At 47.1% G+C, this 20423-nt stretch overlaps 1 protein-coding gene across 1 annotated transcript in view; it reads right to left on the minus strand.

The window, feature by feature from the left end:
- The window catches only part of RPS6KA6 (ribosomal protein S6 kinase A6), a 322514-nt gene extending 302674 nt beyond the window's left edge, over positions 1–19840 (minus strand). The window contains exon 1 of the mRNA XM_069212593.1: positions 19535–19840. Coding sequence (XP_069068694.1) covers positions 19535–19603 — 69 coding nt within the window. The 5' untranslated portion in view covers positions 19604–19840. The remainder of the gene's footprint in view (positions 1–19534) is intronic.
- Positions 19841–20423: the final 583 nt, after the last annotated feature.

Raw genomic sequence — 20423 nt, forward strand, 5'->3', positions numbered from 1 at the left:
GCGCACTGTAAGACCTCCCCTCCATCTATTCCAAAGTGGGTTCCCACCTCCTCCCGGAACATGAAAACTCAGTTTAGAAAAAGGTCTCCTGCTCTCTGGCAGCCTCAATCCAGCCACCTTGAAACGTTAATGGATTCCCGGGTATGCACAAACGTGCGTACCCACCAAACTAGGAGGAGTTTGACATAGGGCGCCCGACATAACACAGCCCTCTCCCATACCTGTGCCACCTGTGTGACCACAACATGCCAAGTGCATGCCCACACATGAGCATCCTAGGGATGGAGCCTAATAGAAGTTCCTTTTCCTAGGTAATGCCATTCTCGCACCATAGAGCGGCATATTGCAGCAGACCTGCCAAGTAGTAGAGTTTGAGGTTGTGAAGACCAAAGCCTCCCTGGCTTGGGTCCAGCTTAAGGGGCTCAAGAAAAACTTTGCTTCTCTTTCCCGACCACACCAGGGACACTAACAGCTGGTCGATCATCCAGAACAGCAGGGCTGGCAGCATGCAAACTAAGTTCTGCATTGCATACAGGCAGCAAGACCATCTTGCTCAATGCCACCTTCCACATGACTGGCAGCGGAAAGGTGGTCCAAAACCACACAGAGGTAGTGAGTCGGTCTAACACCCTGCCCATATTTAAGCTGTACGGCAGATGGTGATCATGGGTTATCTGCATCCCTAGATATTGGAAACTGAAAGTCTCCCACAACAATCCCATTGGGGGAGGTGGAAGGCATTGAATTTAGCTAGAGTTGCCACGGGGAACAGCATCATCTTATGGCAATTAGCCCGAAGCCCCGAGGCTGTTCCGAAATTCTCCATCATCTGCAGGAGGCATATAGGGACACGATATGTGTTACATTTCCCACACACACGCCCCAGTCTTGTAATTCAGCTCTAAAGCTACATAGCAAGTGCAAATAGGAAAGGGGACAACGGGAATCCCTGTAGAGTGCCTCTTTCTATACGACACCTTTCAGAGCCTCCCCTCCCCCCCAGTACGCACTCTCGCAGTTGGATCTGTGTACAGAAACTGCACCCATCCCAGAAAGCCTACCCCCATGCCCATGTGACTGAGAACCTCCCACAGGTATGCCCATGACAGGGTGTCAAAGGCTTTTTCTATGTCTAACGCTATTAGCACTCCTCGCAAACATGAGTCATGGGCATTACGTGGGAGAGATGTCTTAGATTCATAGGAGTGCCCCTAGCTGGCATAAAACTGCATTGGTTATCTAGTACTAGATGTGTAACTACACAGTTCAATTGAAAAGCCAATACCTTAGCCAGCACCTTAATATCAACATTAAGCATGGAGAGGGTCCTATATGATCCTGGGTCAGCGGGGTCTTCGACAGGCTTAGGGAGCATAATTATAAGGGCCTCTCACATATGGTCTGGCAATATGCTAACCTCATGTGCCTTACAAAGGGTCTCGAGGACAGCAGGTAGACTGAATAAGGTTGAAAATATTAAACGAGAGACCATCCGGTCCCAGACATTTGCTTAGCCATATCCCGGAGGGCCTCTTGCTGTTCCCCCCAGTGGGACATACTCCCTGAGCCCTTCTGCCTGAGTCTCCGTAAGGTGAGGAAGGGCAACCCTGTCTAAAAAGCTCCCAACCTGAGGGGTATCCACAAGTGCTGGTCTGCATTTACCGCCCTCAAGTGGTCGTAGAGTGTCAGGTTAATTGCCACCTGGCCAACAGCCAATGCACCGCTTGAGCCACGGAGGGCAAGAAAGAGCAGATGGGGTATTTCTCTTTTGAACAGCCATGCCAACATGTGGCAAGAGTTGTCACTGTCTCGGTGGAGATGCTGCTGATACTCTTTTTGAACATGACATTCCAGTCTGTTCCACATGGTCTCCACCGGTCTATGTGCCTCCACTAGGTATGCTCCATCCGGCTCCAGGTCCGGCACCCACCACTACAGGCCTGCGAGGACCTCCCCTCTCTTCTGCAACTCTCCCTCCAGTTCTCTGTATACCATAGACCTTTCAAAAGCTCTTACCTCAGACCACTACTTTAAGGGCCCTCCATTCTGTACCACACGTTTGAGAGGAGTTTCAATTCGTGGTAAAGAATCCCTGTACTACTCCTGCCATATCTGTGGTGCCCTCGCCACAGAGGGATGCGGGGTCTCTGATGCTGCACTTTGTATTCCAGCAGCAGTGGTGCATTATCTGACAAGAACCGCACCTCATAGCTCTCTCTGAACATTTCGGCCACCCTCCTCCATTAAGAGGAAGTGGTCCAGTCAGCTATTAGCTCCGTGGGTGAGGGGTATAACAGGAGAAAACCATAGCCGTGGGGTGAAGTTCTCTCCAGATGTCTAGTAGCTGTAATGAGAGCCATAGGTTCCTGTAAGCTAGCCACTATGCAGTGTCTTGTGTCCATTCGTGGCGGGTGCCGGTCCAGTTGGCCTTTCAGTATGTATTTAAAATTGCCCAACCAAATCATTGGTGTCCCAACGTGGGGCAGAAATTTAGTCTCCACGGCTCCATAGAACTCGCCATCATGCGTATTAGGTGCATATGTATTAAGAATGCAATTCTCACAGCCATTGAGCAGGCCATGTATAAGGACATAGCACCCTGAGACATCTGTAACTTGACCACCTAAATTGAATGCGATCCACGGGTGCACACATATGGATACCACCCTGGCTTAGGAGGAGCATTTGGCAGAGTAGTGCTTTCCCTTCCATTTTATGTGAACTTTCTTGGCCTCTGCCTTAAGAAAATGCAGCTCCTGTAGAAATGTGAGGTGTATCCCTATCCTTCTTAGATAGGTGTGGGTTCTATGGCCCTCATTCTGACCTTGGCGGGCGGCGGAGGCCGACCGCCAAAGTCCCGCCGTCAGGTTACCGTTCCGCGGTCGAAAGACCGCGGCGGTAATTCTGACTTTCCCGCTGGGCTGGCGGGCGGTCGCCTTCAGACCGCCAGCCAGCCCAGCGGGAAAGAGGCTTCCACGATGAAGCCGGCTCGGAATCGAGCCGGCGGAGTGGAAGCTGTGCGACGGGTGCAGTTGCACCCGTCGCGTATTTCACTGTCTGCGCAGCAGACAGTGAAATACATTTAGGGGCCCTCTTACGGGGGCCCCTGCAATGCCCATGCCAGTGGCATGGGCACTGCAGGGGCCCCCAGGGGCCCCGCGACCCCCCCTACCGCCATCCGGATCTCGGCGGTCCGACCGCCGGGATCTGGATGGCGGTAGGGGGGGTCGGAATCCCCGCGGCGGTGCAGCAAGCTGCGCCGCCGCGGAGGATTCAATGGGGCCGCGGTACACTGGCGGGACCCCGCCAGTGGTGCCGGTCCGACCGCGGCTTTACCGCCGCGGTCGGAATCCCCATTGGAGCACCGCCGGCCTGTCGGCGGTGCTCCCGCGGTCCTCCGCCCTGGCGGTCAAAGACCGCCAGGGTCAGAATGACCACCTATGTCTTTTCACAAAGGAGTTTAACCTCCACACATTCCACATGATCGATCGTACAGTAACCCATCATGCCAAGTCCTACTCCTCTCCACCACCACACTAGGCAGTCCACACTCCGCTCCTTGCCCTACCCAAACCCCTATGCCAATCTGGTGCACAACTGTTGCTGCACTAACAGTAGCTCAAAACTAGAAACAACTTCCCTCATCCCTCCCTGGGTAAATACCTCTAAAGTTAACTAGTGCCTTCCCAATTATTATGCTTCACCCACCTACCGAATTAACAATATCTAAGTAACTGCAGTGTGTGTGAATAACCTCTGTTGGATATTAACTGAGGGTATAATCTAGGAGTAAAGTGCAGTTAGGCCAATCCCAAGGAGAGGCCCAAACAGCAATTCCACAACTGTGTACCCCCAAGGTGCTCACACTCTAAGTTGGTGAAACAAACACCACTCCAAGAGAAGAGAAGTAAAGAACAGAAAAGAAGGAACAAAAAAATGAGTGGAACTGGGAACTGGGGGCTATCCAGCAAGTTCATGTCCATGCCCTGCTATACGTGCCGCCTCCAAATCCCACCCTGCCCTTCACCATAGCTATACAGTGACAGCTAAGTGCATTCAGGGACTCCATCAAGCGGAGAAGTCAATCCCAATCTCTGTATGGGTGTCTGTCCCTCACAAGTGTGTGCCATACCTACTCTGCTAGGCACATGTCAGAGACGTACTCTGTGGTACCTCTAGGGGGTCACTGAACGTTCACTCCCACTAATTCCCAGCGGTATCCCCACTCAAATATCCATAGTGATCCCCCAGACCTGCATCTGTAACAGAGGATGCCACGGAGGTGACTGCCTCAACCAGGGCTCTGGCTGCCTCACATTCTTGTCTCTGTATCATCAGGTCTACGGTGCCATCAGATTGCACCACCACTCTTGCACTGGATCTCAAGTGGTGACTAGGTCTGCTTCTCTTCCTGTGAGTAGGTGGGGGCCCAAGGCTGGTCCCATCCCGAGCGTGTCCCGAGGATGTCGTTGAGAGACAGTCATCACCATGGATCTCCAGCCAGTCCCATTCCTCCTAGGGTGACATAAAGAAATGGGATTTCCCATCCTGTATTACCTTCAGTTTGGCAGGGTAAAGCAGCATCATTCTCAATTTTGTTTTACGGCACTAAAGGACCTCCATTACAGTTGGATGGCTCTGGTGTAGTCAAAGAAAGATGCATATGAAGTGGTTTTCCAATGTTGGGTCTCACTGCTGGCGCACCTCCTGCAGGATTTAATTGCAGTCCATATAGTTAAGAACCTTTGCAATAGCTTTCCTGGGTGGGGCCCCCGCTCTGGCAGCTGGGACAGTGACCTATGTGGTTGCTCCATTGCAAAGAAACTTGAGAGTTTAGTATGTGGGAGCGTAGTCTTTATACATTCCTCAAGGAAAGTCTCTGAGGCGACGCCTTCTGCATCTTCGGGGAATGCCACAAACCGCAGATTGCATCTGCAGGATCTCCCCTCTGCCTCTTTCATACATACCTCAAGTTTACTTGAGCGAGCTTCAAGGGCGGCTACCACGACCTTCATTGTAGAGACCTCTTCCCTAACTTCAGTGACCTTGGTCTCCACTTCCACGTCCGCTCAGCCACCATGCGCAGGTCAGTCCTGAGTAGGTTCACATTGATGGTCTCAACCTTAGCCTGGACTGCCAGGCTGAAAGCCGAGATAGCTGCCAGTATTTGGGTCCCAGACAGCTTGCTCATGCCCCGTGGCGTCCCAACGGGTACCCTCATCAGGTCACCACCCGCACATTGGGCAGTGTCTTGGTCAATTTTTGTCTGATGGGTGCCCCTGGCAGGCCTGTCCTTACCCATGCTGTAGTAGGAGATTTTGAAGATCGTATGAGCCGCAGAGGGGCTCCCCCAGCCAGGACCTATGACACCCCACACTCCAGCGAGATCTGGCCAAGTGGTTGTCCTCCTTCGGCACAGTAAGGTGATCCTACGCAAGTGTCCAGTGGCAGCACCCCAGGCTTCGCGATCCTGAATCTCATGGCAGTCACCTTCTGTTACTATCTGCAATCCTGAAGCAAAGTCTCCAATCAAAAGCATGGATAAGTATACAATGGTGTCACCAGCAGCTATTAGGACATCATAGTAGAGTTTGAATCTGCTAATAATTACTGTGGCTGAATTTTTCCCAGAGCTGGGGGGGAGGGTGTGGAGGGAGGTGGGAGAGACACACCAGTAACCTGTCCCCTGGGCAACCATTCACCTGATCCAGCAGCCAAAGGGACCATGCCAGCCGAAGGCTCCTTTTGCTCTGACCACTCTCCCCAGTGGGAATCCGTAGGCCTACTGTGTAAAGGGGGAGAGGTGAGGGTGGCTCCAGTTTCTAGCCCACATAAAGGTGGATGTCTTTAGTGGGCCCCTTAAACAACAGGTGTGCTCCGTCTCACTCCACTAGACATGAGGTCCCATTATGTATCATCACCAGTCCCCTCCATGACAGGATGTTCGCCCCTCACACAGCACATCCCCACCAGGCCACCCAGAGGCCTCAGTACAGCTCGCCCATGCAGCTGATAGAACAGAGGTAGGAGAGACTCCACTAGGTCCACCGAAGCTCCCCGCTGGCCTGACCCCCACTCCGTTGCTATTGGGCAGGATTTGCAAGCCAATGCACTGCCTTGGTTCCTAAGCATTTATGCAGCAGCGTCTGGGGCCCTGGCCAAACCTTAATGTCCAGTGTCGCCACACCCAGGCATAGGCCGAGCTGTCGCAACTCACCCACTGCGGGGGGATGGAGGATTTCCAGTCTACAGTGATGCCTCCGGGGTTACTGCTGCTTCACAGACTCAAAGAGTGGATCCCAGCGTGCAGCGGATGTCTCAAGGGGACCCCTCCACATTCAGTGCCCCCCAATGCACACCGCTCCGTAGGAGGGAGCAAATCACAGTCCTCCACTGCCTCCCTCAGCTCAGGGATATCGAGGGAGACGAGCAGCAAGCCCTCTGCACCGCAGCATACCTTCTTGGCTCTAGGTCTGATCTGGTCCCACACTCCTCCCACCCCCCATTGCAGGTGAAGAGCAGAGGGGTATGGGGGAAGTACGGAGGGGGGAGCCATTGGCACCTCGTCCCCCTCAAGCCTCCTCTGGGCGACCTCCACTTTGGGCAAGCAACGTCTAATCAGGGCATCAAGCGTCTTCACAGCCAGTACCACATGGCTGGGTGCCAATTCGGCCCCCGCAGCCATTTCTTCCTCACCCTGGGGGGGGGGGGGAAATCGCTGTCAGCTTTACTGTCCACAGTCGCCATCATAGGAGCAAGTTCTCTCAGTGCTTCGGGTGGCACCTCAGGCCTTTTCTTTTGCCAAGGCCGCTTCTAGTCGGAGGCAGGTGCCTGGGCCTCCTCTGTCACAGAAGACAGCATGGCCCCCGATTATCATGGGAGGGTACTTGTTGCCACATCCCTGCATGCACCCAGTTATGCCAGTGCACTTCTAGGCATTATGTGGGGTTGGAGGCAGCAGGATCTCATTGTTGGGGCCGGACCATGAGTTTAGTACTGCCGCTCTGCCATATCGTTGGACACGTCCTCATGTACTGTGATTTAATTGATGTAAATTGTAATGGATGCCAATGCATAATGGGTATTGTATACAATTCATGCTGCACACAGTGTTTAATCACACTGTGTTAGAAATGGGCTCCACCATTTGGCAGTGGTTTGCACCCTGTCCAAGTAGGGACCCTCCCTCTAGTCAGGTTAAGGGAGTCACACAGCTAAAATAACCCCTGCTCACCCCCTTGGTAGCATGGCATGAGCAGTCAGGCTTGTCTCAGAGGCGATGTCTATAGTATTTGTACACATACTCAGAAACATAGTGAAAACACCACAAAGGTACTCCTTACCAGTTTAGAAAAATAGCTAATAATTATCTGAGTAAAACAAGACCAAAACAATAAAAATCCAACATATATGAACTTTCAAAGACTAACTCTTAGTAAAGTGCTTAGAAACGCAATAGCTCCAACTGGGGATATCACGGCATCTTGGTGAATTCGTTCCTAACAGTCTGACACCACTCGCAAGGGAGTGCGGGCCAGTCACAAAGTCGCACGGACCCCAGATACAGTACCTTAGAAAACAATGAGGAATCAAAGACATTGCATGGAGTCAGGGAGGTGAGGCATCGCTGGAGCTGGTGCGGCATTGGTTCTTTACTGCTACTGGGGAGGTGAGGCATCAGTTCCTTACTGCTTGGCTGGGGAGGTGAGGCGTTGGTTCCCTATGGTTGCAGGGGAGGTGATGTGCTTCGATAGGGGGGCATTGGTTCCTTACGACCAGACGGGGTAGATAAATCCAGCAGGTCAAGATGCGAAGCATCGACTTTGAGGTGTCGTGATCATACCACAAGGCCACAGGTGCGGCAGCGTCAGGCCTGTGTTGTAGGTTGTGGACGTTGTACTCAGTGGGGACTACGGCTCTGATGCAGGCAGCAGAGTCGGACAGTGATGCTGGTTCTGAAGTCGCTCTGGAGTCAATGTGCTTGGTTTCTTCTTGGTTGCACCAGTGATCATTTCCAAGGGCCCAGGGACTGGATTTGGCACCACTTGGCAAGTCAGGTCTCTCGGCAAGAGTGCCCAGGCACTAGCAAGTGAAGTATTTAATGGCCCTGAGACTTCTTAATAGGAGCCAAGCTCAGTTCAAGCCCTTGGGAAACCTTGGAAGGCATGATGTAGAAAGCAAAGTCCATTCCTTTCACTCCCAGGACAGAAGAAACAGGTCAGCACAACACAGCAACAGGCAGAGTGGCAGTCCATCAAGCTTTTCTTCCTGGCAGAACGTCCTCAGTCCAGAAGCATTCTAACTACGTGGTGTCGGAGGCCCAGTACTTATACTCATTTCTGTCTTTGAAGAATGCAAACTTCAAAGAGAAGTCTTTGTAGTGCACCAGACCCTGCTTCTCCCTGCCCTGGCCCCAGACACACTCCAGGGGGCTGGAGACTGCTTTCTGTGAGAAAACACACAGCCCTATTCAGGTGCTAGTGTCAGCTCCTTTCACGACTCTAGCTCTCGAAAACCCACCAGCCTAGTGATGGGCCTTGAGGATATGCAGAAAACACCTCAGATCCCTTTGTGTGACTGTATAGAGTCAATACACTAACAGCCCAACTGTCATCCTGACCCAGACATGTATTCACCAGACAGGTAGAGGCACGGAATGGTTAAGCAAGAAAATGCCCACTTTCTAAAAGTGGCATTTTCAAACTTACAATCCAAAAAACAACTTCACTAAAAGATGTATTTTTAAATGCAAGTTCAGAGACCCCAAACTCCAGCTCTCTATCTGCGGCCAATGGGAAATTACACTTCAAAGATATTTCAAGGCAATCCCCATGTTAGCCTGCGGGAGAGACAGTCCTTGCAATAGTGAAAAACACATTTATCAGTATTTCACTATCAGGACATGTAAAACACACCAGTACATCATTTTAAATATCTTAAACTTCTAAAAAGGCAACAATGGTCTATTTGCTGCACATCTCGTTTTGTACTAGCATTAGTACAGCAGTGGTGCTCTACACTCTACACCACACCTGTTGCCCTGATGTGTACGTTTTAACCAGAGAGACTGTCAAAACCAATATATACAAAAAGGTAGCAGTGTTGTGTAGCCATTTTATGTATAAGCTCCATGCACATTAGTTTAACATACTAGGCTGCTGTGCACTTTGCCCTAGATATATTTTATTCAGCTTCACACTGTTATTTCACAATAACCAGTATTTACGGTCTTGTTGTAATTTCTTCTATCACACTGTTTAGCTTAGTTCAGTACTGTGTTCTCAAATAATGCATTCTTGATCGCCCTGTGCTTCAGTCAAGGCTACAGTCTGGTACATTGCCGGTAACCGTGGTAGAAGTTTAGTCTCCAGCATTCGTAGAAAATACACATCCTTACATAGGGACATTTTCTTAGAAAATCTGCGTGTTAGTTATAAAAACACTTTCTAGTCCTAGTACACGTCAAGAGGGAGATTTCAGCCAGGGAACCATAACTGTATGCTGAATGCACTGTTGCAGATGCTGATGCAGATTACAGGCCTTTGCTCAGGTATGAGGGTTGATGTCCTCCTGGGGGAACCTGAAAGGCGGGCTTAGAGCTTAACATGCTGTGCTCAAAATATAACTTAGAGAGAGAATAAAATAGTGGCACCATGATAGCCTTATTCTTGTGTTTCACTCTCATAGTCACTATTTTAATATTACTGTGTTGTATAGTTCTGGTTATTGCAGCTCACGCTTTGCTATCCAAAATGCAGTCATTTTATTAAACCAATCTTTAAAACGTATACCGCCTTTATTGTCATTTATATATGAGACCGCATTGTGTATGAGAGAACCGGCTGTGACCTGAGTGACCACGACTTCCCTGAGAAGTACCGATATGTCATGCGCTCGGCTGTCCAATTGTCTCTGCCATTTGGGAGAGATGAGGCACTGCTAGTTAGCCGGAGCAAAGCCCAGATTTGGAGTGACAAGCGTCATCCACTGTGGGTCAGACTCAGTCCCCCACATTGTGGACGATCTTGCTGCTCAAAATCCAGTAGTCTCATTACAATAATGAGAGGACTGCGCGACAGCAGAACACTCAACTGGAAGGGAAAAGGTAAGAAACACAAATTAAGAGACTGGAATAAATGCCCTCTAAAGGTTACAGCCCCATTCTAGCAGATAACTTTAAAGACATTCCTTCTAATGTAAGACAGTAATTACCTAATTAAGACTCTGTGTAAGTCTTTTACTGGGGTAACAGACAGTATCACTCCTGAAATTATCTACAATGTTTCAAAGACAATCCATGGTTTACTGCATAACTTGCCTATATGATACTGATAATGTAACACATGTAACGCAAGTGGTGTAGGGCAGGCCTATGGTAAAAAGGCCAAATGTAAGTTTAAGGAACTCCCTCATAAGCCTGAAACTGGATTTTATATTATCTTTCTTTAACAACAGATTAAAGTGTGGCTTAGTACTCAGCATATGGAAACAAGCAGTGGTTAATCCTCTTCAAATAAACCCTCATCTATATGTAAATAAATGTCATAAGCAACTGCAGGCGTATTCGCCTATTACCTTTTTTGGGAAAACATTGGAAAATTGGGTCTGCATTCAGTTGCTCAAGTATGTTGACGGATTTAAATTGGTAGATCATGATTACACCGGGGTTTGGCTTGGCAGAAGTGCAGACCTGGTCACTGTATGAGATGTTTATGACCTCAGAAAAGCAATAGATAAAAGAGAGGTAAGAGTTTTAGTTTTAGTTTTCCTTGACCTCTCCACCACATTTGGTACAGTAGGCAATTCTATGTTGATCTAGAGACTGGTAGCACCCTGTAAAACTATTTAATCGTTTCTGGAAAACAGAACACAGATACTATCTCTCACCCTTCCTAGCCTATCCTAAAACTCATAAGTATAGCATTCTCGAAGGATCGATGATATCCCCCCTTTTATTTAAAATCTATCTGATCCCTCTGGTTTGGCCCTCATAACATGAGGAAGGCTTTTTGCACGTTTGCAGACAATACACAATGTGCGTTCAGACTAAAGAAGGCACGTTTGAAATTCGCCCTTTAGTTCTGTTCTCCATAATTGACTCTGCTATACTGGGCGTCAATGTCTAAATTGTTTGAAATTAAACCCATCTATCAGAATTCTTCTTTGTCCCTAGTGGTTATCAAGATTCTAGCCTTCTGTACTGGCATCGGTAGACGAGAGTGTGTTCATCTCTGCCAATCTAGGGATCATTATTGACTCCAATATGCCTCTGAAAAAAATGTAATAGCCAATTTTATTAAACTGTGTTTCTGGCAACTAAATCATTAAAATTATGGTTACTCTTTGAGGAAGATAATCTTCATACACCAGTCATAAAAAAAAGCATTAATACAATCAAACCTTTATTATGGCAACATTATTTACCTTGGAGCACTTAATTCACATATTCAATAACTACAATTAAAACAAAATGTTGCGACACACATGACCACAAAGGAATTAAGGAGAAAGCATGTTGCTCCTCTCCTATGAGGAACGCATTGGAATCCAATTAAACAGATTCATCTTTAAGTCAGCTGTCCGCATTCATCAAGATACTTACTATCACAGCTCAGAACTTTTAGCCAATAAGTTTCAGGGGTCCCTAAAAATCAAAACAGCCCTTGGGATGGTCAAGCCTTTACAGTGACTGTAGCTAAATTCTGCCATACTCTTCCCCTAGATTTTTTAGGTTCATAAACCTATAAAAACTCACATTAAAATTAAAAAAGATAACAGATTGTAGATGCATTAATGTGAGAAATTTAGGAGCCAAGAAGCTTTGGTGATAGTTATGCTATATAAAATCCCTATCACAGGCTTGAGGACGACTGCTCAAACAGAGGAGAAGTAGGCGAGATAGCCAATATGCCACTTGATGAATGTGTGACTACAGGGGGTACCTCACTCGGACCAGACCAGGATGCAAGTATAATCCAGAGTTACAGTTATTGTATTTTACATTTAAATGCAAGGTTTGTAATTCGTTTTGTCCTAATACTTGTGAATGTCTTTGAAAAACTAAGTAATAGGTTCAGCCCTAATGAATGCCCATGACTCAATCCTGTGGTACTTGTGTGGATAGAAACACATTGGTCTTAACTGGATGAACTGGCCATTTTACCAAAGTATTGTCCACTTTCATTTAATAATACTGGAAGTAACAATTATTTAATGTAAATCTTATGGTTTGCCTCGGTTTTTTCCCATTCTTCTGGATCCCACCTATATAGTATGTCTTATTTTAAAAAAAAAAAAAAGCTTGAATACACAGGCTGACTTTGCCTTGGTGGTATCATCTTGCCAGGGTGTGGTGAGGAAGTCAATGATGAAGCATGCCACAAAACGTAGGTGAGACTTCCTCATCCAGCATAACTGACACACACATATCAATCTACTAAAACACAACCAATATCACCATCACATTTTTAGTGTCTGCCTACTATATTAAGCTTACATATTTCCACAATGCAATTGTTAGGTGTACAATCATAAAAATATGTAGAAAGTTACAGTTTGCAACAGTATACAACACCTCTTAAGAGGGTGTACTAAGGATAATCACAGTGGTAATCTTCTATCCCAGGGTATCTCTACAGTAGTATGCGAATTTCCATGTAACAAAATACATGTCTATGGGCCAGATGTATCAAAGCTTTTTGCATTCGCAAACGGTGCGAATGCCCGTTTCCGAATGCAAAAAGCCATTTCAGAATGTATCAAAGGCATTCTGAAAGCAATTTTAAGGAATCGCTAAAATAGCGATTCCTAAAATTGCGCCCCTGTTTAGAGAGTCGCAAATTGCGACTCTCTAAATAAGAAATCGCAAATAAGGATTCCTTATTTGTGATTTCTAAAGCACATGTAAGAATCAATTCCTTAATGCGAATTGGGCATTAAGGAATCGCTATTTACCACCAAGTTGAAGTTGGTGGTAACCATGTGCAAATTTTTAAAATGGATTTAAATTGCATTTTTAAAATGTACATGTAAAGCACACATGCACTTTTGGCATGTGTGCACCTTACGTGTCCTAAAAAACGTTTTGGGGTGCAGCAGAGGGGGCTTTAAGCCCCCAGCACCCTGGGGTTTTGTATTTCCAAAATTGCGATTTCCAGTTAAGAAATCGCAATTTTGGAAATGCCAAAATTTTGCTAATATGAGCCTACAGGCCCATAGGTGCGAATGGGGCCGGTATCGCTATTTGCGATTCTGTAATAGCATTTTTAAGAAATCGCTATTACTGAATCGCAAATGTGATACATTGCATTTTGCAAATCAGAAATAACGATTTCTTAAAAATCGCTACTTCCAACTAGCAAAAGGCATTCTTGATACAGCTGGCCCTAAAAGCTTTAACAAGATAAAATACCAATACACCCTTAAAGGCCTATTGGCTTTAACATATGCTAATCACTCGAAATAAATCAGGCCTTTGTCATTTGACATTACATTTCTTAAAGAATTAATCAAGATCACAGCCTTCATCATCAATTGTCACCATAAAAAAAAAAAAAACTCAGGCATACAGTATTGAGCACAAAGCAACCAATGGTATATTGTCATAAAAATACAAATATGTATAAAATTACAACTGGCAAAAATAAATCTCCCTTCCTTAAATGGATAACAAGGATTCCCAAAGCTCAAGACTACCCCTAGGAATTTCACAGGCGTAACCGACACCAAATTACTATCATACAGTAATCCCTGGCAAAACGGTTTCCAGTGAATGAATCAGTCCTATTGTCTTTGTCACCGGCTTGTTAGCATAACCAACATAGGCTTATGCTATTCGGGATAAGCTTTCCCTCAAGGCAACTACCAGTATATAGTGATATAATTACAGATATGTAGACAATTACTGATGGCAAAACAATATACACCCTTCCTAACACCCATCCTAAAATTGTATAACAATGATTCTGAAAGCTCCAATCATCTACCCTGAAGCTTTGCCTTCTATGGTAATCTGTAAAATTCCCTGTAACAAAATTCCTGTCTCCAGGCTTTCGCACAGTGATGTTGATAAACCTTTAAAGGCCTATTAGCTTTAACATGTGCTTTTCACATGACGCTTATCAACTTTATTGTGTGCTCTCACATTAGAACTTCTGGAAATAAAACTAAAAGAAGGATTACGAGATTGGGGAGCTGGGGGGGAATTAAGATAGGGGAAGTGACAAATATAGAATAAATGTATGCCAATTAACTTGATTTATCTTAAAGACTCACATACAAAGTTATCAATATCGTTAACCGAGTTAAATAGGTTTGGGGATTCCACTGACCAAGGTGTTAACCAGAATAGGAAAGTGGTTTTCCCCTTATGTAAACTGATCAGACCTACACCGGAAAGACTTCACGATATTGGGCTACAAGGGGAGACGGAGCAGTTAGTTACTTAGGCATGCAGATCGCTCATGCGTCAGACAGACAGTATGCTTATAATATGGATAGAGTGTTATAGAGATTTCAGAATTCAGTCGTTTTTTGGAACACTCTCCCTCTATTATAGGTTGCACCAGTCTTGCTAAGATAGTGTTCTTGTCCTGTTATTTCTCTCATTTACAGACGACGTTATGTGTGATAACCCCTCCACATTTAAGAAAATAAACTCTCCCGATCTCTAAGATCTGTAAGAGAAGCGAAGTGAGGTTGGCTGTCCTTAAGCTGGGCAGAGGGAAGGTGGCCTTGGCCTCCACAATTTGGAACGGTTAGACCGGACATGCTTTAGGGTGGTCACCCCTAACTTTTTGCCTGCCTCCCTCCTCTTTTTGGACTCTGTTTTGCTGGCTTTTAGACTCTGCGCACTTTACCACTGCTAACCAGTGCTTAAGTGCATATGCTCTCTCCCTTTAAACATGGTAACCTTGGATCATACCTGATTGGACTATTAGATTTTCTTATAAGTCCCTAGTAACGTGCACTATATGTGCCTAGGGCCTGTAGATTAAATGCTACTAGTGGGCCTGCAGCACTGGTTGTGCCACCCACTTAAGTAGCCCCTTTACCTTGTCTCAGGCCTGCCTTTGCAAGGCCTGTGTGTGCAGTTTCACTGTCACCTCGACTTGGCATTTAAAAGTACTTGCCAAGCCTAAACCTCCCCTTTCTCCACACATAGGTCACCTCGAATGTGTGCCCTAGGTAACCCCTAGAGCAGGGTGCTGTGTGGGTAAAAGGCAGGACTTTTACCTGTGTAGTTATATGTCCTAGTAGTGTAAAACTCCTACATTTGTTTTTACACTACTGTGAGCCCTGCTCCCTTCATAGGCTAACATTGGGGCTGCCCTCCTACAGTATTGAAGTGGTAGCTGCTGATCTGAAAGGAGTAGGAAGGTCATATTTAGTATGGCCAGAATGGTAATACCAAATCCTGCTGACTGGTGAAGTTGGATTTAATATTACTATTCTAGAAATGCCACTTTTAGAAAGTGAGCATTTCTTTGCATTTAAATCTTTCTGTGCCTTACAATCCACGTCTGGCTGGGCTTGGTTGACAGCTCCTTGTGCATTCACTCAGACACACCCCAAACACAGGGTACTCAGCCGCACTTGCATACATCTGCATTTTGAATGGGTCTTCCTGGGCTGGGAGGGTGGAGGGCCTGCTCTCACACAAAGGACTGCCACACCCCCTACTGGGACCCTTGCAGACAGGATTGAACTGAAAGGGGACCTGGTGCAATTCTTAGCCACTCTTTCAAGTCTCCCCCACTTCAAAGGCACATTTGGGTATAAAACAGGGCCTCTGCCCCACCTCATCAGACACTTGTTGGAGAAGAAACCTGAACCAGAAACTACATTCTGCCAAGAAGAACTGCCTGGCTGCTCAAAGGACTCACTTGTCTGCTTTCTACAAAGGACTGCTGCCCTGCTGTTGGCCTGCTGCCTTGCTGAACTCTTGTCTGGCTGTAAAAGTGCTCTCCAAAGGCTTGGATAGAGCTTGCCTCCTGTTCCCTGAAGTCTCAGGACCAAAAAGACTTCTCTTTTTCATTTAGACTCTTCGTGCGTCAAACATTTTGACGCACAGCTTGCTCCGAGGAGAGAAAATCGCTGCACACCGACGCTGATCGACGCGACACCTTCGGGGCGACCGGAACTTCGTCGCACGGCCTCGCAAGGACAACGCCGCCCGACTTCCAGAGGGGAAATCGACGCGACGCCTGCCGTGAGAACGGAAATTCCACAAACAGCCACCCAGAATGACGCGCAGCCGGAAAACAAGCCGAAGAATCCACGCACAGACCCCGGGACATCTGGTAATCCCGCGAACCACAGAAAGAGACTGTCCGCGCTCCAGAAAACGACGCCCGACTTCCCCGCGTGAAAAATAACGACGCAAGTCTGTGTGTGAAGAGGAGAAATCGACGCACACACCATTTTTCCACAAATCTCTTCTTCTGCGGCCCTTTGCAGAGATTTTCCACTTTTAAACCAGGTACTTTGTGCTTGAAAGAGACTTTGTTTGCTTTTTAAAGACCTAAGACACTTTATATCACTTTTCAGTGATACCTCTACAATTTCACATTGCATTTTTATTCGTTTTGACCTACAATTATCCTGATAAATATTATATATTTTTCTAAACACTGTGTGGTGTATTTTTGTGGTGCTATATTGGGTTATTGTATGAATTATTGCACAAATACTTTACACATTGCCTTCTAAGTTAAGCCTGACTGCTCGTGCCAAGCTACCAGAGGGTGGGCACAGGATAATTTTGGATTGTGTGTGACTTACCCTGACTAGAGTGAGGGTTCTTGCTTGGACAGAGGGAAACCTGACTGCCAACCAAAAAACCCATTTCTAACAGGAGCTATATTATATTGCAGCTCAGCTGCAGCATGCAGTGCACTGGTGCGACACTGAGAAGAACAGGTTGTTGAAATGGTGTTGAGAAGGGGAATCTCTTCCTGTTTTGTTGATGAGGATTAGGTACATACATACTTACTGCCCGTTTATTGTTAGACACATTGCCGTTGTGCAGGAGACTGCAGATTGAAGGTTGTTAGACAGTCTCCATTCTCCAGATCTTTGGAGATTTGGTGGTAAAAATTTCAGAAAATTAGTATGGTCAAGTCAGCAGATCAATAAAATGGCTGTTTTCCCATTGGGTGACCAGTAGAATGGAGAGACTATTTTGAAAATCAAGGAAGCAGAGCGTCAATTTGGGTTGGGGTCCAGGCAGTTCCTACAGTATGCAAGGTTAACAAGAACAGAGAGAGAGATCTGATCAGGTTTCAATGTCAGCCCCTCTACTTCAGCGGTCCTGAACACACTTCTTGAAATGGGACATATTTCCCACGCTGTATCACATAATTATAGAGTGCTAAAGCTGACAGACTACGAACTCTGTTGTCAGCCCGGCAGGTGTGGTATAGCAATTTTGGAAATGCCAGTAACAGGGAATTGGGGCCGACCTGTTTAGTTAATATCTAGTAATGTCAAGTTTAAATTAATGCATTTCAATTTCCTACACAAAGATCTCGGTAACAATCAGTGCTTTACAAACAGAAAAACAAATTCTAGCAACACGATCTAGTATTGGCTCTTCCGTTACAAATGCGATGCCTGGTCTTGGAAGATAATGTGCTATTCTAATAGTTTACCCATATCTTCTCTCAAACGAATGCCACTTCTATATACAATATAAATAAGCTATGCATTCAATACGCTTCACCTAAACCCTCGCATCTTCGTATTTAGGTTAGCATTTTTAGGGCTTAGATGGAATCCAGCTTAAGGGAAATAAATGACTTCCGAGAACAGAAAAGCTGTACCTTATCTGCCAAGTGCAATCGTAATGAGCTTTGAAACAGACACAAAGCCCAACAAGTTATGGGATACTATTTGTATAGAAGTGAAGTTCCTACTTATTCAGATTCTGAAAAATTCCATCCTGGCTCTCAAAAACACCTGCAAAAAAACTGGAAAGTCAGCTAATGGCTGATTTTAAGTCATGCACAGATGTCAACTGGATGAGCTTGAGACAGTCCTAGTTTTTCAGCCAAGAGAAATAAGTGTGTTGTTACCCGCAGGCCAGAACTTAAAAACAGCCAAGTGGGACTACAAATTCCAGTATGGTTAGACAGTATACTCCCAAGTCCTGAAACCAAAAACACAGTGAGAAACCAGAGGCTCGGTTTCTTCGTTGTTATGCACGATGTCGTCTCCAGGCGTCGGTATGTTTTACTCTGCAAAACATACCTCTTCTCCAACCAACTATAAATAACATTATAAATTAATAAACTAGCAGATAGATCAACTGTCTAGGAGATGGACGCTTATCTTCCTCGTCATTGTCCACACTCAGTTTGGAACCCACACACTTCCAGGACATCAAATCTAAGTGCATCTTCTCTCACAACGGAACTGGACAACTGGGCTACGGGGTGCATACTCGTTCTCAATCCACCGCAGATCAGCATCTTAGCCTGTTCCTCCTGCCCTATCCCACAACGGATCAAAGGTGTGTGTTCCTCATCTCGCAGGACAGCACCCACTCTACAATGCGGACATCTGGGATGCTGCGTGCTCGCTCCCTCCCCCTATATAGCAACAGGGTTGCAGCTCTGTTATCATGACCGCCCCCTCACGCAAGCAGCAGGTCTCTCGCAGCCTGCACCCATCTCACACATTGCTCAGTGATGTAAGACTATACATCACTCAAAAAGGACAGCAGTACTATAGCTGTGCTCACATCCAGTAAACGGACAGTAATGTTGTAGGTGTACGCATCCCTGGCGAGGCAGGGGCCGATTCATTTTGTCATACACCCTTCATCCTATCCCTGCAAGCACAGTCCGAGTTTGCTCTACGAGAGGCTTAAACAACACCAGGAAACACGCAGCTGCCTGTAACTCTCCTGTCCCTCCACGCACCAACAATGCCGTAATCATCTATTGGCTTTACTAAATACTCAAGTACTGTGAAAGCTGGCTTGTATACAATGCGTCTTTAGCATATTCGTGAGCTGTAATAACACTGTGTGTGAGAGAAGGGGCGGTCGGATGACGCACACGCAACTTGTTTGCAGCAGCAGGATCTCCGAGGGCATCATCCACCCCTCAGAGAGAACAGTCTGACAGCACTAAGAGGACGGAACGGAACGGGCCGATGTATTCACTCAGCAAAAGTGCAGGTGCTGCCCGGGTGCGAGCTGCCTGTACTCTACAGCAGAGTAGAAAGAATGCTAGCCAGGCACGTTTTCCAAACTTGTCCTTCCACCAAAAACACATACACATGTATCGCAAACACTTGCTAGCGGGAGGGCCCTCTTGCTGAGGCACTTGACAGCAGATGCCCAGGGAGTTCTTAATGGGTACCAGGATTATACCACTATCTAGGGATCAGGTGGGGGTGAAACAGACAACAAAACAATCCCGGGGGACGGGCGGCAACCCCTCCGGTATGCCACAAGGCTAAGGCGTGTGCCTGTAGCTTCCAAACAGCCCTCCCCACAACCCCATGTACCCCTGACCCTAGTACCCACCTCGCCACCGATACTACTGGAATACACCTCCATTTTGGGCCAGGGATCCTCCAGCCCAGCAATCGGCATCCCATTCAGGGTTGGCCGGGCATCGCCGCTGCTGCTCCCTGCTGCCGCCTCCTCCGATCCCTGCTGCAGCAGCCGTACAGCACCAACACGCAGCCGCCCCCGAGGGGGTGTGTGCACAGAGGGTGCCACAAGAGCCGCCTCCGCTTCCTGCCGCCGGGGCCCCGCAGCTGTCTCCCGCCGCTTTCCCTAACCGAGCCCCCGCTGAACGCTCAATATGGCCGCGGCGCTGCTACCTGTGCAGCATGGAAAGCGAGCGGCGCCCGGCGTCACGCACACGTCACCGAGCGGAGGAGATCCCCAGCCTGGAGACCGGAGGATAAAAAAGGAAACAGAGTGACAGCGCCGGGGCCAGGCTGCACCCTGAATACCAATGCTGAGCCACCGGGACCCTGAGAAACCAAACTACGCAGGAGCTGCAGGCTACGCACAATGAAGCGCATTGAACTAGCGCGATCCCAAATATCAGCCTTCGCGGACCAGCATGCCATTTCTGAGACAGTTGCTCTCCATGGGATTCTTATTATTGCAGTATTTCTGTTCTGAATCAAAAAGGAAGGGGCAGGCAGTAAGTTGTCAGAGATGCGATGATGCAGCGTTACTATGCAACTGAAAAAAAATGTAAACAAGATCGTTTTTGCTTCGTGAAAGTGAGGAATTTGGTGCGATGTAGCTTTTAAACGGGCTTTTATGGTTTACAATTAATTGGTGTCACTAGCGGGGTGCCCGATAGGGCCCATGCCCGTGCTCTGTTTGTCCTGCACCCAGCAATGGGCCTGACACTACCAGCACAGATGTTGAACGTGCCAGGAGGCGACACAAC

Source organism: Pleurodeles waltl, chromosome 2_1, assembly GCF_031143425.1.
Source record: "Pleurodeles waltl isolate 20211129_DDA chromosome 2_1, aPleWal1.hap1.20221129, whole genome shotgun sequence".
In the NCBI taxonomy this organism is placed as follows: Eukaryota; Metazoa; Chordata; class Amphibia; order Caudata; family Salamandridae; genus Pleurodeles; species Pleurodeles waltl.